The sequence below is a fragment of the Stigmatopora nigra genome, chromosome 14, assembly GCF_051989575.1.
Source record: "Stigmatopora nigra isolate UIUO_SnigA chromosome 14, RoL_Snig_1.1, whole genome shotgun sequence".
In the NCBI taxonomy this organism is placed as follows: Eukaryota; Metazoa; Chordata; class Actinopteri; order Syngnathiformes; family Syngnathidae; genus Stigmatopora; species Stigmatopora nigra.
The window spans coordinates 12,552,405-12,576,298 of NC_135521.1; the positions used below are offsets into that span (position 1 = coordinate 12,552,405).

Consider the following 23,894-nt stretch of genomic DNA (forward strand, 5'->3'; position numbering starts at 1 on the left):
TTTCAACTGAACTTACAAAACGTAGCAACACAATTTGAGCTGGAATAAAAAGAGCACAGGTGTAGGATTCAACTTTAAGACCATGTGTAAAAAGGCCGACAAAAATATTGTTGCTGAATTAATTTTTCATTTTTAGGTTATTATAGGGTTCTCCCGATAATGCATTTTTGACTTCCATTGGGCCTGCTTGTTCTTCAGCGCTGAATTTAGTTGCACTCTGCATTGAAGAAGCATAGCCCAAATTTCCGCTATTTGTTGTCCCTTCTTCCGCCTGCGAGTTTCAGCGTGCATTTTGACATTGCAGCATTTTTAATTTGGATTATTAATATAAGAAATGCAACACACTGAAGCCGAGAAGTGGTCTATAGTTGGCTTATTTATTTCAGCAACACGCTTATTTATTTATATATATATTCGTGTATTTATTAACTTATTACATATCTATTGATGTCTAAAATGCCATTCCTATTTCTGCAACCTTGCCTTCTTGCGACTGGGACAACAAAATTTCCCGAATACGAGATGAATAAAGTTATCCAATCCAAAATGGCCAACATGATGACAGGAATTTTCACATATCGCACACCCCTACCCAAAGCTGCAGATGACTTGAAAATACCCCAACATATACAGGAAGTGAACTGGAAAGATTATAAGCGAATAGCAAATTAACAAGAGGTTGACAAGAAAATGCCGTGTAATTAAGAGAGAGATTTTAAATAAACAGATGTTGGAAAATGAATAGGAACAAGAAATGGCCTGGCATTATTCCAAAATTAAAAGGAGAATAAAAAAATGGCCCAAAATCAACAGGAGGAAGTGATGAATGAAACAACTACTGTATGTTTTTGCTTACCGTTAACAACAATTGACTACCAATCTATTTGAGCTAGGATTCTGTCACTGCCAGTCCCTTACCAGTCAAATTTGATTAAACATCCATCACTGACACTAGCAGCCAAGGAGTTCATGTTGTAACTTATATCTTTCTTTACCTGACATAGAGGGAGCGTTTCTCACTGGTGCGCAGTGATCCGGATCCCGAGCTCATGCTGCTGTTCATCATCTGCTCCCTCAGGTCGTGGATCTTCGACTCAAACCGGCTGTACTCTAAAAACAATAGAAACCAACATTTATGTTTGGACTAGTTAGTTTATAACAAACAGATAACTATAAGACAAAATGAACTTAATATAAAATAATAGAAACCAATGTTAGTCGAACTATTCCAGGACAGTCTCATACCGGTCAACTTATACATTTTTTGAGTTTCTAGGTGTTCCCCGGAAAACTTTTTTTTCTGTCGTGACGGGAGTTATAAAACATCCTTATATATCAGGGGTAGAGAACCTTTGGCTCGAGAGCTACATGTGGCTCTTTTGATGAGTCTATTTGGCTCTTTGCTAACCTGTGAGCCAAAATATGGAAACCGCTGGTGACAGAACCGAGATACTACATCTGGAAATGCTTTAATCTTCATTTTTTCGCTGTACTCTGGAATACATCCGCATTGATTGGCAACAGCATAAGAATCTTTAAAAAAAATATTCATTTTTTTCCACTTTAAAAGTGGTGAAATTACAAAAAAAACATTAAAAAGGCACTCGTTTACATGTATGTATTTTGACTTTTAAATCCGTAGTATGGCTCAAAAGAAATAACATTGGAAAACATGAATTGTTTGTGGCTTTCTTCGTCAAAAAGGTTCCCGACCCCTGATATATATGCACAAAGTGCATATCAAATCCTTATAAAACGTGATATAAGGATGGATGTGTGCGTGTGCATGGGCGTGTGCACCCGGAAACCACACTGGAGTGCTTCCGCTCAGTCATTTCCGCTTGAACTTAGTTGCAGGAACTACGCAACAGCACCGCTACAGTGCGAGTTTATTTTCGTCATATTTTCACTTTGGTTTACAATATTCTACAAAAACAACAACCAAACATTGCTTAAATAGGTACAATTCGTCAGCCTTTCTTTTGAAATTGACCATCAGTTTTCCTTACTTTTTCCTAAAAGGCATACTCCTGCTTCTGTATATATCATACATTCCTTTTTTGCATACTTTACATATGATTGTTTGCACCGTCACTTTTCACCAATTATGCCACAAAACAGGTGTTTTCATTTTGTATCGAGTTGAGAAAGGCGTAAACAATTGATGCACACCAAGATGGTAGCAATGTTCTCCATTCCAAAGTGGTGGCAAGGCTTCGAACCTTGGCGGTGATCTAATAATCCTTATATAGCGTGATTTATGGATGGGTGTGTGTGTATGTTAAGATTCTCTCGCTACGTTTGTCCAATTCGTGCAATGTAAAGTTGCATTTTTTTTAATGGTGGCCAGAAACGGCTGACGGATCCTAATAGACGAGTGATTGAATTTCTTCACCTTCCCTAACTGTGTAAATCTAATCTTTAATTTGTAAAACACATCCCAACAATTGTCTTTTGGTTCTAAACAAGCAAGTGGGATCAGCAAAGGTGGGCCACCCTGCTTGTGAGACAGTAAAGAGGAAAATAACTTCCAAAAATGGATGGACGGACACCTATTGCCGTCAATGGAACGAACACTTTGTCATAAACAGTTGTGAACAATTTCAGCACAGCTCTGTCCAGCTTGTCCTGATGTAGCATACAAGTAGCCTGGAAAAAGCAAACACCCAAACCTGTAGTTACTCAGTTTCCTCTAAGCAGGTGCATAAACAAAATGGAGATCATTCGTAACCCTGCTGAGACGCTGACCTCCCTTGGTGGCTGTTGCTATCGACACACTTGTTTGGATAGGCACCGAGGTGAAGTAACCCAACACCAGCTAACTGCTAGTGCCCAGGTAACAGCTCCAGTACACTCGCAAATACAACGGCTTCTTACAGCATTAATAAGAGCCTGGAAAGTGAATTGAGATGACAATATACTGTATAAAATAAAAAGGGTATTCAATGAGAGTCGATTGGTAAAATTATCAACACCATCTAATAAAGTCAAAAAAATCACTCAATCGTCTGAATGTGTTGTCTGTGAGACATATCAGGCTCATTTGTTGAGCGCATCTGGCTCTCTGCCAACAACAACTTTTAATGAGTGGTATCTGCCTTGTGAGACATGCGTCCCTTGTCAAACCCGGGGGGCCACTACCACAGATGGACAGGCTGGCTATAGCGTCCGCTTACAGTGCATTGACCTCGGTTTAAGCATCATGGAAATGCAGCTTTGTGCGAGGGTTGGCAACCCAAAATGTTGAACGAGCCACACTGGATCAAAAAAATAAAATAACGTCTGAAACAGCAAAATAATTAAAATCCTTATAATGTAGACAACAACCCTGTATGGATCTATACTAGCCTACTATTAAAATGACAGTGTCATAAGAGGATGTATTTTGTGTATAAATAAAAATAATGGTTGGTGAGTAAAATGTCTATTTTCCTAAATCATTTTTCAAGTTTTTAGGTTATTATTGAATCTTTTTTTATATGTATTGTAGCTGTAGTTGCAATACAAGGTTTTCTAGCCATAAAATACTTTGAGGTTTGGATTGATTCACACACACAGCACTACTGAAGGCCTAGGTGTGAAATGCACGGTCCGCCACGGAGTTTAGAGATGCAATCGACTTGGAAAATATATGTTTGAGCTCCTCTACTAATTTCTCTAGAAGTAAATCACATTTTTTATCTCTTTCCCTATGCATTACTTGAAAATGTCTTTCCACATGAGTCTTTGTTATTTGAAAATTTCTCACTGCGAAGTGAACATTCAGGTAATCCTTGCGCATTGGCAATGAATGCGCAAAGAAACGTTGAATCCTCTGTTTTCTTCTGTTATTTTTCTCTTTTCCCCCTGCATCCATGACCTATCAAACAGTTGCCGGTTTGTTTACAACAGTGACCTGCATAACATCCTGCCCTGCTGATAGAAACGTATGCTGCAGCCTCTGACGCAAATCTTTGTTGACAGAAATGTTAAACTTTAATATTCATTAGCCGCACTTATAGCATTGGAAAGCATTAAGAATTTTCACCTTCTCCCTCTCCGACTAATGTATTGATATCTAAATATAATCTACAAATTAAAAAAAAATACAAATACTATATCAGTGTTCTCGTTACCTCTGCGTCCTGCGTCTGATACGCACAGCTTTTCTTCCAGACGCACAATTTCAAGTAATGTGCTTTTTTCGGACGCAAAGAAATTTTTATCAAAAGAAAAAACAAAACACATATCCGATAGCAAACCAATTTATTCCACATAATCTTTGCGAAATAATTCTCGCGAGACTAGCAGACACTAGCAGACGAAGGAGAGAAAGCGATAGCAAGAGTTTCGTAATAGTGTAAGAAAGATAAAAAATGTTTCAGAAAAAGCAAAACAGTCTGGATAGTTATTTCGCAGTTAAAAATACAACTAGTAAGAAAAGAACTGCAGAAGATTCGATCGATGATCATGAAGCAAAACGGGGGAAGCAAGGAAAAATACGCACATTTCAAAAGACTTTTGGCTGCAAAGAGAGGAGGATCTACGAGCTGAAAGACTAGTACAATGATAAATAAACCCTAACCCTAAACCATATAATAAATAAATTAAATCTGAATGTTTATATATCGTTGTTTATGTTTTATTTGCATCCGTAGTATGTTGGGACTCGTGACAAGTTTCCTGGGACGCACAGTTTTCAGACAAGCGAATCCCTGGGACTCGCAGTGTGCCAATTGTAAAATTATCACTGCTATATGATTATAGTACTCAGTGAAAATAGTTCCTCTCTGCTGGATTCAAATAAGAAAAAGGTTAGTGGAGCTTTATTCCAAGTTCCATTCATCAGATTCGAGAGGAATTTTTCTTGTACAAAGTATTGATGTTATTGTTGAGACTATCAAGACAGTTGCCAAATTTAATGGCTGCGACCACTTCGTCATCAGTCTCCTTCCGAGTTGCCATGCAGTGTGCTGACGTCTTATCGTCATACCGGCCACATCCGTACCTACGGCGTAAAGCCATCATAATGCATTTATTTTTCTATTCCTCAGAGTCCGAAGTGGGGTGTCTTAGTTCACACGAGAATTATCAGTTCCGTATCCGCGGCAGCCCTTCATGGAGAAGAATGTCACTGCAACGTGGAGCATGGCAACCTGGGCAAAGAGACATCAGACCTATTCACCTCACGAGAATTTTTTTCTCCCTAGCATAAAGATCGCCACAACACGCGTTCATCTCCAGAGCGCATTTACTTCTCATGTCCCACTCTTAACCACACAGCAGACCCGATTAACAGAATTGAAAAGATTCCTAACAGCTGAATTATGTACTAAAGAACGCCACATTGTAGGTAGATTAATTTATGCCGCAATGGCATAAATTAGGCATATCAAGGAACGTCAATATTTAGGAGGCATTATCAACGGCGACAAAAAAGTATTTCCACAGCTGACATCCGCGATGCAAAATTCATTCGCAACAAAACAGGAAATGGCAAGACGTACTCCATCTAGGCAACAAAAAAAATACACATACACACACATATATAAAAAACATTCAATTAAATTGCTGTCAATACCCAATTCTCAATTTACCCTGACAGCCCTGTTATTTGGCGCAGGTGCACAAAGAGGTTTATCGGTATCCAAGCAGCCCCGGCGACGCTAGAGTATTTTCCGGCACGTCTCAGAAAGGCTGCGAGGAAAAACATGGCCTTATATTCTGCTGCAGACCTTTACCTTTTGTACTGTAGCTTACATTTTAGAACAGAGGTGGGCAAATTATTCCACTTTGGGTCACAGCGGGTGCAGGATTTTTATTCCAACCCATAGAGTAAACATTTTCACCATCTGGTGTCCTACAAGTGAAATCAGTGGATTGCAGTCAAGTTCTTCTTGTTTTCTGCAGAAATCTCATTGGCTGAAGTGTCTGTGCTGCACCAACAGTGGCCCACGAGGACCAGTTTGCCCACCTCTGTTTTGAAAGGTCTATTTGTGGCAAAGCATGTGTACACGTGATACATTTCCATTCAAGTAGCCTCTAAATTGCCATAAATCCCCATTCTTAAATTACTGCGGCAGCTCTCAGTTATTTGGCGCAGGTGTGCCAAGTGGTTTATCCAGATCCAAGCTCCCCCGCGACGCTTGAGTATTTAACGGCAAGCCTCAGAAAGGCTGCGAGGAAAAACATGATGGCCTTATATTCTGCCACAGACCTCTATCTTTTGTACTGTAGCCTACATTTTAGCAGCGGCTCCAACAAGGGAGCAAATAGAAAAAGGGACTGCATGTCTTAATCAGACGCACCGATTTTGACTTTTCTTTACGGGGGGATAGCAGCTCTGCTTCCCATTCTGTTATACAACTTGTCTAGTACGTACTTGTAATATGAGTATGTTCTGTTTGAGGAGAGTGAATCCTGTGGAATGCCCCTCCCACTTTAGCAATGACCTTCTCCAGCTGATTTCAATGTGACTGGACAATTTAGTGGACTTGTCCTTTCCTAAGGTACTTAATTCAAAACTCACAAATTTGCAAGTTTTGCCATGTTTTTGTGGTCTTTTACAACAAGTCCTCTGCGATCAAATGAACTGGACCGCTGTTATTGTTGATGGCAGTGACTGAGTTAATCATATTTAACTCAACATGAAAGTGACCATGTCTGTGGATTGTACTTAATACGTAGGTTAACCTTACCAATAAAGCCGCCAAGTAGGCACATCTGTTAGCCGAGATTCTCAATTTTCAGTAGTGGAGCACAATTATACCAATTATTATCATTGTAGCTCACAAGACCCAAAATGTAATGTCTACAAAAGGTGGAAATACTCCTTTACCTTATCTATGGTTAAATATAAAGTTTTTTTAAATCATTAAATATTTATTATAAACCTATATTATAGTGGTCAAAAATTGCCTCAAATTACTGGCGATATGCGAAAAAAAACAACCACATTTTTTAAAAACTTTTAACTTTAATATAAATACTTTAGGTACTGTACTCAGTGAAAATAGCCCCTTTCCACTTTTTATATTAAGATCCCTTGCCATTTCGCAGTTTAACTTTAGCGGCTTCATTACATTTAGGATTTTTTTTCTGGGGACATTTTTTTTTTTAATTATTGTTTTAGGTTCCTAAAAATGTGAAACCCACACTGAAACTCGCAAGCGGAAGCAACTCCCCTATCTTTCGCATGGTGCTATGATTTAGCACTTAAGGAATGTTTTAAATGTATTTATTTTTAAATAGGGGTAACCCTACTTTCGATTATCACGGCCATGTTTGGCCCACATTAACTGCGATATTCGAGGGATTACTGTAAATACAAAATTCAGGTTAATGGGAGTTTGAGTCAAAGTCCTTGAAGGGAGCCACCTTTCAGCGAGGTACAGCTTCACGTTCGGGATGAGTGTGTGAAGGCTTTCATGATCCAGGCTTTCCCGTTATTTAGACAGTATACAGGCAGCATGAATTTGTTCTTAGTTGTATTTAGATCATTCTAACTTCTTGTGGCCATGTCTGGATTACATGAACCGCAATATTTGAGGGATTACTGTACTCGCCTGACTAAGTGTGGGATCAAAACATGTTAGGTAAAACAACCTAAAAGACACCAGTCTGTTATAAACGAATGAGTTAAAACATAACGTTGTTCTTGTTTTGTAAAGCATGTAGAAGGTCACACTTAATGATTAAGACTGGCTTTATCATGAAGACACAAATCAGCATCCCCACAGTGTGTCAAGCGATCCATGTGCATTCAAGCAAATTCAGGTCATTTATGAATAAGAATGTCTGTGGAAAAAAAAAACTTGTCACTGCCTGTTCCGGCCAGGGCCGGGTCATAGAGTAGACCTCGCTCGCCGTCGGATCCCTAACCAACGCAATCGGGAAATTAAATTTCTACTTTGCACCTTCACGCCGTCTAACTGTCAATTTCCCATCCAGGGAGCTCTTTTTTCGGATAACTACAACATTGTCAGCCCACTGCACTGACTTAAATGGAACCTCAACTCCCACGTTGCTTTGCCGTGGCGTCCCGTCATCCTCGCCGGTGAAAGTGCTCTATTTTTGGAAATAGATGATGGAGTCTACCGTTAGGTCGGCCGGGGCTTGCATTTCTGAAACAAATCCCCCTTCTCAGATACTCTCTGCCGTCCAATTTGGCCAGCAAGTTCTATTTTCAAATAAGCGCCACGGTCTAAAGTCTCACAGGGCTCTCATTTACGATAAAAATCCACGTCACAGGAGTTCCCGGCCGCTTGATATCTCTATTTTCGGATAAAAACGACAGCCACCGCCAGCTGACCGCCATTATTTTGCTCGGAGCCGAGTTTGGTGACAGTCGTCCGTCTTCTACCGGAAGACAGCAAATGGCTTCCGCTTGCGAGTTTCAGGGTGGATTTTGACATTATCAACTTATCTTTCTTCAGAAAAAAACAAATCAGTGATTTAATCAAGCTATTTAGGTTGAAGCATATAGCTACACACACACACGCATGCATGCACAGACGCACACACACATCCATAAATCCGCTTTCCGTGAATGCCATACGGCAGATTGTATGGGTTGCCTCTCGACCCCAAAAAAATCTGCAGGAACGTTCCAATCCTCATGGGATGCTGGTGTTACTGGGAGAAGCTTTGGGTCATCAGAGGGCTTGCAGGAAGTCAATCATTAGCAAGGACTGATCTCGCATGTTTGAAGTAGTTAAACATTGGACGCAGATTAGTAGCCTTCCTCGGCCGTAACGGAGCAGAGTTTAGAGCAGTGGTTCTTAACCAACACTGGCTGCAGATTATCACGTGACATTGCTTGGCAAATCAGTGTTATTTGACTTGAATTTGAAAAATAACCTTTTATTTTACACATTTTTAGGGTTCAGTCAATGCGCATTTAAAACTGGTGGGGCTCTGTAGCTCCAAAAAGGTTAAGAACCACTGTTTTTTGAGTAGGTGAGCCAACTGCGTGGGTTAAAAGCTGGTTCCCTTACCATTTGTGAATTCATGGATAAAAGGAACTGTGTCAAGCCCCAATTGTTCCCCACCTTACAGAAAAAGGAAAACTTCATGGATACCCTCTGCAATGCCATTCTCCAAGCCAGCATACAAACCTGCCCCTTTACTATGATACTTCTCCACTTTGCAGCTTCACTACATCATTTTCCCCCCGGGTTATATAAAAATTTAAATATACGGTGAAGCTCACAATTTGAAGACATGAAAAATGGCGGAAGTCAGAGTACCGCTTCATAACTCAGCGCCAAAGAAATGATATACAATAGAGGTAGAATGGGCGTCGCGAATATCATAGCAAATGGCTAGATGCCTAACGTCTTGCCATTTCTTCTTTTGTTGCGAGATAATTTTGCATTGCACACATCACCAGTGGAAAAAACATTTTCAGTCGCCGTTGTAAATGCCTCCTTAATATTGACGTTACTTGATATGCAAAAGGCGTAGCACACCACTGTGGCATAAATGGTGCTCTTTTGTACATAATTCATCTGGTAGGAACCTTGTTAACGTTAAGGGGGTCCGCTGTGCGGTTAAAAGTGACACACGGAAAATTAACGCACTTCACCTTTGGGGATGCACACGTGTTGTGGCGATCTGTATGCTGGGAATATATAAAAATAAATTCTCCTCAGCTGAAGAGGTTCGAGGTGAGGCGGCTGCTCTCCTTCTACCCAAGTTGCCTTGCTGCACGTTGCAGCAACCACTCTCATCCACGATTCGCTTGACCACCGGCGGACACGTGTCGTTGTTTATCGCCCAGGGCTCGCATCTACTTGGGTGTGCAACTTTAAATTCTCGGATGGACTAAGACACCCTGCCTCCGATTTATGCCGTAGATATGGCCGTGAAGCTGGCATGACGATGGGACGTCAGCAGACTGACAACATTGACGGATGACGGAGCCATTGAATTTAGCAATCATATTGACAGTATCAATGCCTCTCAATAGTGACAATGAGGACTTAAAAGCTCCAATAAGCTGTGTTTTTAAATTATTTAAATCAAGTGAAGAGGAACTATTTTCATTGTGAGCACAGTATTTAAGGGAGAGACTGTTCGCATCGGTGAATCGTAATATAACAAATTTAAATGAACTTGGATTACGATGCAGACACGCTCAAACTAAACTTAATCTAACCTTACACTAAAATTAATTTTAATTTTGTTTTACATTTTTAATTCTCCCGGCCAGTTTGGCTGTTTGCCCCACCATCACTGTGACTTACACTATCGAGGGGCTGTTAGCTTTTGGATTCTCTTCAAAGTATTCCGGAAATGATGCACACAAATGTCTACAAAATAGGATAACGCACGACCACTTGCCAACGAGAAGTAATATGTATACTCCTCATACTAGCGATCACTACATCATTCGCACTGAGTGACGGAAAAAAAAACACTGAAAAAAATGCAACCCTCCGCCCAGTGCTTGATCTAGAGATAATTATTTCGAATTTATTATCGCGAAATGCTTGTATGTTGAGGTACCACTGTTTTAGTGATAACATTAGAATGTTTGCCTCACTTTCTTAAATTAATCTGTACTTTAGGAGGAGGCTGTGCTTCTCAACAAGAAACAGGGAGAAGACGCACGAGCAAACCAAAATGAGAATGTGTTGCTGACCAACCAGCGGAAATGAAAATAGCGGGATCCATCTTGTGCATTGTAAGAAGGTTCTCTCAGTTGAAGCGTAATAATCGAGTGTAAAGCTTGCGCTAGGCGGCATGCATCCACTTCCTTTGAACACTTCAAAATAAGAATATGTCATGTTAGAAGGAATAGCAGATGTCTATTACTCTCAAATAGTATTAAAAATTCTAAACTATTGAGTGTTTTTGAAGGTTAAAAGCACTGCAAACACACGCAAGTCAAATGGCTTGCCACTGCCCTCAGCTGTTTTGAATGGGTTAGGGTTAGGTTGGAATGCGCAGGGAAGCTACTTTTCGGCTATATGTCCCCTGGGTTGATCACAATAAGTAGCGTGCCGGCTAGAAATGAAACCCGTCACTCAACCGGTCAGGACCATACAAGCATTGAGTTTACTGCACAGACAAAACGCACCAACCGATTGGGCGCATCGATCATTTTAGAGAAAAGTTTAGACTTTTAAGTTTGCCCTATATGTGAGAATTCGATGTTGATATATTTTTATTCATTTAAACTTTTTGAGGTTCTTACCAAGTTTTTTTTTCATAACCATGAAATTGTTTGCACTGAATTTTTACACCTATAGGGCGCACTTACAAAATCTAACATTTTCTCTAAAATGGACGGAGTGCCCAATCAGTCGGTGTGCCTTGTTTATGCACTAAATTCAAAATGTTGTATGACCCTGACCGCTTGACTGAATGGTTTTCCTTTTTTGTCGACACGCCAATCATTGCGATCAACCCAGCGGAAGTTCACCCTAAAATTTAGCCGGCCCACGCATTCCAAGCATTACGCTAAATCCATTCAAAACATCCAGGACCAATGGCAAGGCAGTTGACTTCCCTATGACCGTAGCGCTTTTGACCCTCGATACAACGGGTCTCAAGCAGGCACGGTCACTACACGAGTTACGTGACGATTTGTACTGTCGATGAGCGGGCGAAGGTGCCGGCAAGCGCCCTAGTTTGAGGTTTTGTCAAAGCTGGAATCCCTATTATGAAAACCCACGGCGACAACTCTGACCCCGACAATGAGATGGAACCCAGCATTGTTGGCTAACTCGCCAACTTGACTGGACTTTTTGTCGGATACAGAAAATGAGGACTTAAACAGATATGTACATGTTGAATACTTTGACTTATATTTTCCCGAATACAGATTACGGCAATAAAACAAAATCAAACTCAGTTTTGCTCCTGTTGCCTTTTTTTAAAGGCAAGCTAGCACAACAATTGCAGCTCGTTCTTTGAAATAAAGCGCCCATTCTATTGAAGAAAAAAAATGAAAATACACCCACAAATGAGACTCCACCCTTTCAGACAGTGAGTCCTATAGGTGTCAATATGCAGTACTTTGAGTTTACAGTGCCTTCATGTTAAATGCAAAAAGTTACGCAAAACCGTCTAGGTTTATCTTCATTTGAATTGAGCTCGCAATATCTTTGTGATTACAGTGATACCTTAAGATACGAGAGCGAGAGAAGATACAGCGAGCGAGAGAGAAAGGATAAGAGAGAAACTTGACGGACAAGCTCGCAACATAACAAACTTCCAATTTAACTTAAACGAACTAAGATTACAATACATACTTAAAATAACGTTTAAATTTAAACCTTCTTGTGCAAGAACCGAACCCAAGATGTCAATGTATTCCACAGTGGCTTTCGAGATGGACAACACCGAGCCGATCCACTAAAAGATCTAAGTGAATTCTCCCAGGGGTTTTCTCTTAAAAAAAAAGTCTAATAAATACATGTGCACAAATAGCAGCCTTGTTGAAAACGCCCTTACCCACTGTCTTCATCGGAGGACAGCCTTTAGTATTTTTCTTACTTGATATGAAAGTGTTTCGCCATTCTATATAAATGTTCTGAAAATGTTGCAAAAACCTAAAAAATTGGGTGAAGTTCATCAATTTTAAAAAAAATTGGTCTTATGAGAAGTAAATTTAGATTTCTTTTTGTGAGGCTGAAAATAGGCTGCTTGCCAAGCAAGTTGATTATTTTATTTATTTCATATTGTACAGTAACTTTTGGTCTGAATGCATTTTTTAAACATACGTCCCTGCAAACATTTCTGCAGGTTTTATTCTTTATTTTTCAGTGTATCGAGGGAGTATTCATATTTTTATTGTACAACAGAAATACTTTTTAAAAATCATCATATTTCATATTCTCTCTTCTTATAATGTAAGGTGACAGTTACTTGCATAATTGAATGAGGAAAGTATTTTATTTACTTATTCACATAAATTTGTAGTTTCAGATTTGAAAGAAAAAATTGTATTGTTATCGTGCTAATTATCGATACATATATTTTTTTAATCGTGATAACAATTTTTGTCATATCGCCCAGTTCTAGATCTTACATGAGTTGCCATGGACATAAAAAAGGGGGGTGAATGGCACATATTTCCAGTGGAAACTATACATATCTATAATATATATGATTTAAAACAAAATCATAGTGTTACTTGAGGGAGTTGCGACCAGAAAGACAGTGCTCATGATGTTCATATGAGCAGCCTCTCATGTCCGCTGTATGCTCGTATATCAAAATTTGTCACGTATCTCAAGATAAATGAACGCCGCCCTTACGATAATCCTCCCCTCCGCAAATCCGCATCTATTTTGACTTGGAGCAAGAATTTAAGGATAAACTAAAAAACAGGAGAATTGAAAACACAAACACGCATCGATCGGTAAGAGTGAAGTGTGGAAAAGCTCCAAATTGATTGTTGAATACGCAACAGAAACTTGCGTTGGCTTTGCTGATTGAAGTCAATGTGACGCTTTGCTCTTATGAGAGCAAAATGATTGGCACTGGCGCTAAGCAGACATTTTAACAGCTGTACTGGCAAAAGTGATGATCGTCAAACATCTATATTATCATATAAAAGATGTAAATGTTTATCCAGTCTTGTTTAACTTAGATTTCATTACAAAATACTTTAACCTGTTATCATAAAGCACCCCTCCATCTCCCGACTCCAAAATCCTCTCAAATAAAAAATGAAAATTCGGGTTTGCTTCGGGCACGGTCTTGCAAATCAAGTTAATTCACCTGCCTTGATCTGATTTTACCTCAAAAGGCAAATGATACATTGGAGATACAATCCATTTCGATCGGGAGAGGATTGCAACAAATGAGAGAACTGATTGGCTGCCACTTACGGCTCTAGACGTCCAATCTGGGATGCCCTTTCAGTCAAAATGGATCCCACGTCTAGCGCCGTCACTGGCACTGAAAAAAATAGCATTCACAGGCACCCCTCCCATTTTAAATGAATTGTCATTTCCGTCCACACCTGTTGGACCACACCTGAGCATCGAGTTATGTAAGAGCCATGAACAAGTGACTTTTCGGAATACAACAACGCATTCCAGCGTGTCCCACAAAACAGCAGAACCTAATCCGACCTCAACCTTGTCAAGTAACGACGAGTTTAAGGAGATTACACTCCGATCGATGAAATTTAATCGCAAACATGTGCCAGGCGTTGACTAAGAAACTCGGGCGAATTGGCCCATTTTGTGTTCATTTTCAATAATTTGGACCCTCTTTGGAGATAAATGGGTGCGTTTTCCAAGTGGTAAATGTGGATTCACGTCTTTTGAGTATGCAACTAGCCACTAACGTCTATCGAGGAAGTAAGTACAAGAAGGTTACGAGTGCTACGTTTATCCATTGGTTATGCCTCGTTCTCAAACACAACACAAAGTTTGACCGTTGTTTTTCATCAGATGGCAAAGCGTCGCATGGGCTCACCACGTTTCGCTTTTATCCGCCGGTGTTTTGTCAGCTCTTCACCCGGTCGTGGGCTACTTCACGCGGCTAGTGTTGGATCGCTGCTCCCCTTGTGCGCTAGCCCATCCCCCATCCTCTCTACGGGGCTGGCACTCCGACTAAACTTGCTCGCTTGGCCGATTTCAGCCTTTTCTTCTCCTCTCCACTTTTTCCTATTAAGTTTTCCTTCTTGAATGTTTCTCTTCACGCGGGCCGCCCTGATGCGTGTGTGTTGACGCGGGTAGCCGTGAGCCAGTTAGAGTGGGGAGAGGGACGGCCGACTTCGCTTCGTTTACCCGCCTTAGAAGAGGCTAACCCGGCTGAGTTCTCGCCGCAGCGCCGCCCCCTCTCGCACTCAATATCCGTCCGCGCGAGCCTATTGGCAGCTCAAGCTGGAGCCAAGCGCACACCCGCGGCCATCACGAGGAGAGATACGGCTAAAAAAAATAAACTAGGGCACCTGTAGATATCACATTCATACACCAAGATGTCTAGGGGCTGAGTAAACGGTGTAAGTGACTGGCAGCCATCTTGGTTCGGAAATCTTCATTTCCCCCAACAAAAAAAAACAACTTATCTGGTTTTCTTTCTTTACAGAAAACAAATAATAATTTTAAAAATACTCCATAGGATTGTCTACATATATACATAGTTTCGTTTATCACAAGCCGTATCAACGTGACTTTGATACAGGCTCAATGTTGAATTTGACTAATTGGCTGCCAATAACGGTGGTCGAGGTCCAATCCATTTGGCACACAGTCACAATTATTCTCTAATAAAAAATGTAATCGCAAAAATAAAAACTGTTGAGAATTCTTCAGTCATGAAAATGATCTTGAACAAGTTCTGTTGCAAAATAATAATTCATACCTTTCATTTTATACGTTTTTTCCTGTATTTTTTTATCATTTCAAATTATGTACACTGTACAACAACTTTTGTACGGGATTTTTTCAAGTACGTTTTTCTGTCAAACTCGTTTTAGCCATCCCGGCTCTAATCCGGATCGTCTCGGTCACTGGTAGCAGACGAAAACGTCATTGCCAACTGTTAATGGTATTGTCATGCTTTAAGCATAATATGCACACGCACATTCCTCTTTATCAGGTCTGCCTTTTCACTATATAAATATAGTGCATCGGCAATCAATGTACCCTGACAGTCCAAGCTGTCAGCGTCATACAGTGACATCATAAGAATCTTGAATTTAGTGTCTACAAACGCACCGAATGATTTGGCACCCCATCTATTTTAGGAAAACTTTCAGACTTTAGTGCTCAGTGCTCCCTTTGTGAGTAAATTTGTTCTACGTTGTGTTTGTGCGGTTTGTTATTGCTCAATAAGGAGGATTGCAATCACTAATAAGGGAAGCAGTTGACTGCGGTTGACAAAAAAAACATTTGGGAAAAATCAGCAGTGCAAAATTTAAAAAAATATCCCCCTTGCCACAAATCCTCACAAAGGTCCTGGGTATGGTTGAGCCAGTCACCCAAAAACATTCAGCAAGTTTTTAGAAATGAATTTCAATGCTGAGAGAACCAATCCAAAGTTTCCATACAAATTCCGATAATACGTAATTACTTTCCAACACTTTTCTAATCAAACAAGCAAAGCCAGAAGTTTACCTTCAGGTCTGTACTGAGCAATGATGGTGACAGTCTGTCCAGCTCTTTTGAGGGCGGCCGCCGCTTGCTCGTGTGTGGCGTTCCTTAAATTCACTCCATTCACCTACGACCCCAAAAAAATCTTGTTAACTCGTGATAAAAGTTCCAGAACGAGAGAGTTCAGGCGCAGAGGTACTGACAGACAGAATGCGGTCGCCTCTTCTCAGCTCGCCACTGAGGTCGGCTGGTCCCCCAGCCAGGATGAAAGAGACGAAGATGCCCTCGCCATCCTCGCCGCCTACGATGTTGAAACCCAGCCCCGTGGAGCCCTTGTGGAGTAACACCTTCCGTGGCTCCCTGCCAAAACAACAGAACAAAAAGAGGTGAAAATTGTCTGCAAATATAAATAAATGGGTGTTGTGGATTCCAGAGACGGCAGTGGAACAGGTAGTCAACAATCTCAGAATTGTCTGCAATGAATATTTCCAAATGTAATCAATCTAAAAGGTGAATAGAGCAACTATACTGATTATTTTGATGGTTGAACCAACAGCTAATTTCCAAATTATGTGTTATTTCATTTTAATTCACTGGGATTTTAATTTTAGCTCAAAATCAGCAATATTACTGTAAAAAAGATGGACTAAGAATATTATGTATAACTGCATGGTTGTTTTAGTTTAGTGACTGTTTTCCCTCCTTGCTTTTTAAATTATACAATAAAAACATTAAAAAAAGACAATTTTTACTGGTTTTATGTTGACATATTTCTTTTAGTGAAAATTACAAAATTAATACATTTTAAAAAGGAATGAAGGCAAGTTTTAGGGGTCTTTTCATCCTTTTCATATTAAGCATTAAAAATACAGATGTTTTCGCAACTCATCTCATTTTCTGAACCATTTTATCCCCATTAGGGTCGTGGGGGTGCTGGAGTCCGTCCCAGTTGACTTTGGGCCAGCTGTGGGGACCACTCTGAATTGGTGGCCAGCCAATCGCAGGGCACAAAGAAATGGACAACCATTCACGTTCACAATCAAACCCAGGGACAATTCAGAGTGTTCGGATAACCACGCACGATTACATTCTAGGAGCAATTTAAAGTGAGCAACATGCCTACCCTGCATGTTTATGGGATGTGGGAGTACCTGGAAAAAAAAACCTGGCCTCAACTTTTGTCGACGTTAAGTCTGTGCGAGCACAAAACACCTCTTCTCGTAATGTTAGGTGGTTGAAGTAATACTGTGTGGAAAAGAAAGTCGTAATATTACGAGATTTAAGCCATTTACCTGTTTATGCTTGAACCAGTTGTTTGGTTTCAGGGGCATCAACTTTTGGCAATGCAAAGGTTCTGTGAGCACGTTACTTTTTGAGTAATATTGGGAGAAAAAGTCAAAAATTAAAATATGGATAAAACATGCATTAATTATTTTAACATCAGTCCAACTGAAAGCTGTTTAGGGTCTGTGCACATCAACTTTGATGACGTTAGATCGTTGTGGAAAAATAGATTGTGGAATAATTTGGGTGGATTATTTAATTCATTTCAATAAAACTGATGAGAATGACTTTATAATGTTAATATAGGATTTTCAGATAGTGGTGTGCTTTGATATTTTTTGTGCAAAAAGTGTGCTGCAGCTCAAAAAAGGTTGGGAAACACTGACTTAGTGCACTATCATCTTTGATTGTCAATGAATCAATTAATGGTGCCGGCCCTAGTTTTACGACATCTTCAAAAAGAAACCCTAAGAGCAATGTGGTCCGGGAACAGGATGAGTTTGACAACCCTGCTGTGAATTACGAATCTGCAATCAAAATAGTAATCTATATCTATATCTATATCCATATCCACTTCCACAAAAATTTCCAAGATGGCGCCATTGAAGCGGGAGCCAGTGGCGGTAGCTCTGTACATTCTTATGTTTTTCATGTTTTACAGCCCTTCTATCTTTTTTTAAATTACATTTTAATATTTCTTATTACATTCCTATTTACTTTACTTTGTACTTTCTACTTTTTACTTTAATGTTTTTACAACTTTGCTTGTGCTGTTAGCCTGTCTTCTTTCGGCTACTTCCTTTTTGGAACCAGTCAGCCATGCCTACGCTGTCACACACATGAGACTAGCTGTTACAATATGCAGGAGAAGGAGCAACACCTCGGTGCCGCCGAAGTTTCGGAGCTGGACAAAAGTGCCTGGAGAAGAGGCAACGCTTCTGACCAACCATTCCATCGTGGGATAGGATGTTTGAACCGATGAACCGATTTTCATGAAAATTGAAAGTTATACTTTAATTGTCTGGGAGTGACATCGTCTAGGGTCAAAAAAACCCAGAGAAATATTAAAAATCGATAATTGTACAAATCGGTTTTCCGAAGAAATTGTTGGATAGACACCAAATTTGACACACGTTTGCAAGCTACCGTCATAAATGTTAATACGCCGTTTCAAGATCATGGGCCTCTCAACAGCACAGAAAATCAAATATTCAAACCACTGCAAGAACAGTGCCTTGCACATGGCCAGCTCTACGAAACCAGCTCGCGTGTCGTCTCTCCATCCAAGCTTTTCATATTCTCTCCGAAAACTCTGTCCAAAAACATTGTTTACAAAGAAGTTGTAAACCCCCCCCACCCATAACAGAGTTCTTCTCCATTCCAACCCTACACATAGCCAATAAAAACCCATTACTATTCACAAATCGTCTTCACTGTAGAACCCTATTAAAATATTACGCAAAAGGAGCTTTAAATATAGCTCTTAGTAACAGTACACGTCATTTATCAAATCACCGATTATGCCACTAAGCGAAATATCATACACTCGAACCAACTGTCTTCCCAAGGGAGCGGTGTGGACCACACTTTCAGAAGTCGATGTTTTTCGATGTTTCTCAAAACAATTGAAGGTCTACCGGATCTTTCCAAGGAAGCGGTGTGAACAACAGTTTTGAGAAGTCCAATTGGAGAGAGGAGCAACCTTCCCGTTGTTTATCACGGTTGCAAGCAGATGTACTAAAAATTACTTTTTTAATGTTAATAAGCTAAGTAAATCAAAGCGTTCTTCATTGCGATCAAATTTATAATAATATAAGACTAATAACCCCAACAGGTGACCTCTCTATAGGTTGGAATTAAATCCCGCACCCATTGAGGCCCTTTGTGGAATAGTTTTCCCACCACTTCTCTAACCTTTACCCCTAACTTCCAATTCCAACGGATCAACAAGAGATGGTTCTTGAGGTGACTGTGGAGTTCCCTTCAGAAAGAGTGCATTTGGCCAAAGCACCTTGTCTGGTCGTGCCCCACATACCTGGAACTCAATACCAATTATCATATGTGAACTCCCGTCTCTGAACGTCTTTGCCAATCACTTCAAAGGATGTCTGCTGGATGAACAATATTGTGATCACAACTCTGCCTAGACCTGTGCTACTTGTGTACGTCTCATTGTTTCTATGCTGCTTTCTAATCTTTTGTCCTTTATTGACTTATTGATTTTATCTGCAACCTGCACAAAGGATCTAAAGACGGAAATTAGCTTACATCTAGAATCTTATATCACAACTTTCAACCTTGGCCAATTGCTTTCTTTATTAATGATTGCAATTTCCCCTATTGAGCGATAAAAAGACTTACAAATGCAACATGGAACATATTTACGCAAATAGGGTGCACGTAAAAGTCTAAAAAAATTCCAAAGTAGACAGGGTGCACAATCAGTATACACTAAATTTGTGATTCTGTAGAGGTCGCTGTATGATACTGATAGCTTTGTTGTCTGGGTACATTGCTTGCTGACGGTGAAAAGGCGGACGTGTGAAAGGGGAATGCGCATATCTTTCTTAAAGCATGACTATTAGCAGTCAACGATAATTTTTCGGTCAGCTACCAGTGACCAAGACAATAAAATTAGAGCCGAAATGGGTAAAACGAGATTGGTTTAACAAAAAACATACTTAAAAAATCCGATACAAAAGTTGTTTTAAGGCATACACTATTTGAAATGATCCGGAAACGTAAAAAATGACAGATATCTTTTATACAGGGTGACCCAAAAAGATGCGTATCCAGTTTTTATTTGATAAAAGTGTGTAAAAGTGATTGACAACTTTGTCAGACGAGTACAGGTTTGCTTGCAACGGAATGGTGGACATTTGGAACACATCTTGGGAAAGCCATACATTGACTAAAAATAGACAGAAATAGCTGAAACTCTGGTGAATGGTCTTCCATAAACTGAATAATTTGTGGTTGTAATTTAAAATGAATCGTTTTTTAATCAAAGTCAAAATAGAAATTTTCATGGGTACGCATCTTTTTGGGTCATCCTGTATTTACACATATATGTTCATTAACATGAACGTGTATATGTTCATTAATATGTATTACCTGATCTTATCTTCTGAACGCTTTATTCTCATTAGGGTTGTATGCATGTATTTGGATTGTAGGAGGAAACCAGAGTACCCAGAGGAAACCCACGTAGGCCCAGGGAGAACATGCAAACTCCACACAGGTGGACGTGACCTGGATTTGAACCCAGGACCCCAGAGCTGTGAGGCTGACGCACTAACCACTCACTCCACTGGGCCACCCTAATATGTATTGTGCCTTTATTAAATAAATCAAACTTAAATATTCGAGAGAAGGGATCTACTTTTGCATCACAAAAATATCATCTCATCTTATTTTCTGAACCGCTTTATCCTCATTAGGGTCGCAAGGTGTTCTGGGGCCTATCTCAGCAGGGGCACCCTGAATCTGTGGCCAGCCACATTTTTGGAATGTGGGAGGAAACCCACGCAGGCCCTGGGAGGTCATGCAAACTCCACACAGATGGACATGACCTGGATTTGAACCCAGAGCTGTAAGTGTGACGCGCTAACTGAGGACAAATAATGCAAAACCAGTTTATCACATCTTAATAACATTTAAATATGTAAACAACAGGGAAATCACATTTGTAAATGAATGGGTTTTGGTTTTTGAAATACTATAAATTAACCGAATTAATGCCCTTGATAAAACAACAAACTTGCAATAACTGCATTAACCATTGTATTCAGCATTCGCCTTCAAGATATCTTGCGCCATCTAGAGTTGTGAGGGGGTACAATATCGTGACTCGGGTTTTAAGACGACTGACTTACTCAGTCTTATTGCAGTGTAAAAAAACACTGTATTATTTTCAGGCCAATGTGGGTAGTCTTGGTGTTGTACCAATATGCTACACCACACTTATGAAGCATTTTTTGATAAAATGATTTAATTTCTTAAGACAAAACAACAAAAACAATAGCCCCAATGGTAGTTAAACTAAAGGACATTGACTGAAGAGGCCGTAGCATTACACGGTAGAAACTCTGGTTTTCTAGCCAACCGTAAAATGTGATTTAAATAGTTTTTGACACTTTTTTGGTTTTTACTTGACGGGCCCAGGGCCAGACTGGTGCGTGGTGGCACCTGCCAGCCAATCACAAGCCCAATGCCTGACGGGTTAGGCAGTGCTAGGTGTGGCTCATCCGTTGGCAAGGACTATTTAAGACAACCAGAGCATGATCATGTCGTTGGGTCGGTCATCTTTATCAGTTCACTGAAAAATACCCTGTTGTGCTACCACCTTCTTTGCCCTACCTGATCTCCGCCCTCTTGTTTTGGTCCCAGGACCTTGACAACACTCACAACCACGGACTATGGCCACACATGTTGTACCTTCGCTTTGAAACCCTCTCTTACCTATGCTGCTTGCCTCTTACCTTCGCCCTGCCCTGGTATATTTTGAATAAACTAAAACTACCATGACCAGAGTTGTACTTGTGCCTGTTTTGGGGCTCTCTGCCCACGATCATAACAATACTAACAGTTTTTCAAAGAATAGGATGATGGGCTGTGGTTCAATGAACCCCCAGAGGTGATTCTGCTGGTCTTGTGATTGTGCAAACCGCTTTAGTCATTTAACTTTTTTTTTATAATCTCATTTGACTTTTATTCTATATACTTATTTACAGTGGTGTGCCATCAGGGCCTTCAAGGCCTTCTCTGCTGGCTTAAGAAATATCTGAATCATATATTATATTTTGTCCATCAATACTTAAATAATTCCAAATTGTCTGTTAGCTTCCTTTTATTTCTTTCCCCCTGGTTGCACTGCTTATTTTCTTACTGAAGCATTTAACCAATCACATTTCAGCCATTATATGTTGCCAGGGTCAGAAATCTGCCTAAAGGCCTTCACAATCAGTTCTTCAGACTCAGCTTAATTTGGGTTCTTCTCGCAGGCGTAGGGATACGTCATTGCCTTTTTGCAGGCGTAAAGATACGTCATCGCTTTCACCAACTATGATTAGTGATAGAGTGGACTAGCCAGAGCTACCAAACTGTATCTGGAGCGAGCTGCACAAGCAAATATATTGTTGTGCTGATTTTGTCAACCCACAACATATTTTACATTTTTTTTGTTATTACATGAATTTCACTCTCTCTGTCAACCCGTATTCTATATGGTGTACTATATACAGGGGAGGGGGTAAAATAATAAATAAATAAATAAAATAAAAATTAAGCATTTTTGAAGGGGCATCCCTACTTCGTGGAAATTCACTTATGGCGGTTGGTCCCGGTCCCCATTGACCGCGATAACCGAGGGATCACTGTATAATGACAAAAGAGGTTGAACACCTCAATTTTGATGTTGACATTGATGTATTCCTGAATTTACATTTGTCAAATAAAATCATTGGAGGAATACCTTGAAGAAAAAGTGCTAAAAACTGAAAATTTGATTGAAAAATGCAGCAAAAGATAAAATCTTAACTTAAAAAACCCAAATAAAAACAAAGTATACATCGAAAATATTACAAATTGTATTTAAAACATAAAGAGGATTTCATCTGCGACTGGCTGGCCACCGATTCAGCCCGGAGTCAGCTGGGATAGGCTCAAGCACTCCCGTGACCCTAATGAAGATGAATTCGTTCAGAAAATGAGATGAGATGAGATTTCTTATTTTATTTCAAATCCACTTTCTATATATTTTATTTTAGGTTTTTAAATCTTGTTATTTATTTAAATTCAGGATTTTGCAATTCCATTGTTTAATTTAAATAAATAAAACAAAAGGAATAGAATGAATAAATGAATCCCTTCAACCCAACCAAACAACCCACCCAGCAATTGACCAAGCAACTACTCTGTGTGAGTGGTTTTCCATTTCATTGTGCAATTGGCAACCAATTTTGCTGGAATAGGCTACAGCCCCCTCACAGGCCAAGTGGATAAGCGGTACAGAAGATGATATATAGGCATTTATATTTATTGTTATTTTAATGAATTTAAGTATCGCCTAATGTTTTTCAATATGGATTTGTTAAGCCTAAATTTACGCCTCAAGGTAATAAATTAATACTAAAGCGTTGAAAAGAAAATGATGCTTCAATGCATGCATGCTAAAATGTACATTCTTTCCAACGCAAAACAAGGCATGGTTCCCATTAGTGGTTTTTCCTGCAGTCAACAAGAACAACACTTTCACCATTTCATTTGGCTGCACTCTAAGTCACCAATTTTTCCGCTCCTTGCTAAGACAGGGTTCACCATTTCTAAAATTCACGTCTGGAAATGTTTAGAGTGTGCCAATCCAGAAAGGACAGTCAGTAAGAACCTGCATAGCGCCCCGCGCTCAGTGGGGGGCATCAAGAGCAAACTCACTTGAGTACCTTGGATGTTTCTCTTGGAGCGACTGGGACGCTACAATTTACTGTTAACAAAACATTTTGGCATGATCCTCTGTGAAATTCGAGCTTCTGAAGAAGTAGAATGACAAAGAGATGAAGTGGTGAATTATAA

At 39.9% G+C, this 23,894-nt stretch overlaps 1 protein-coding gene across 9 annotated transcripts in view; it reads right to left on the reverse strand.

Annotated features, from left to right (window-relative positions):
* The window catches only part of dlg3 (discs, large homolog 3 (Drosophila)), a 124,748-nt gene that overhangs the window by 14,265 nt on the left and 86,589 nt on the right, over positions 1-23,894 (reverse strand). For 8 of the 9 annotated variants that reach the window (XM_077733081.1, XM_077733082.1, XM_077733084.1 and 5 more), the window contains 3 exons: positions 16,244-16,400; positions 16,065-16,167; positions 996-1,110 (listed from right to left, as the gene is read on the reverse strand). In XM_077733081.1, coding sequence (XP_077589207.1) covers positions 996-1,110; positions 16,065-16,167; positions 16,244-16,400 — 375 coding nt within the window. Of the gene's footprint in view, positions 1-995; positions 1,111-14,418; positions 14,868-16,064; positions 16,168-16,243; positions 16,401-23,894 lie in introns of those variants that run through there. The other variant, XM_077733087.1, reaches the window with a different exon arrangement.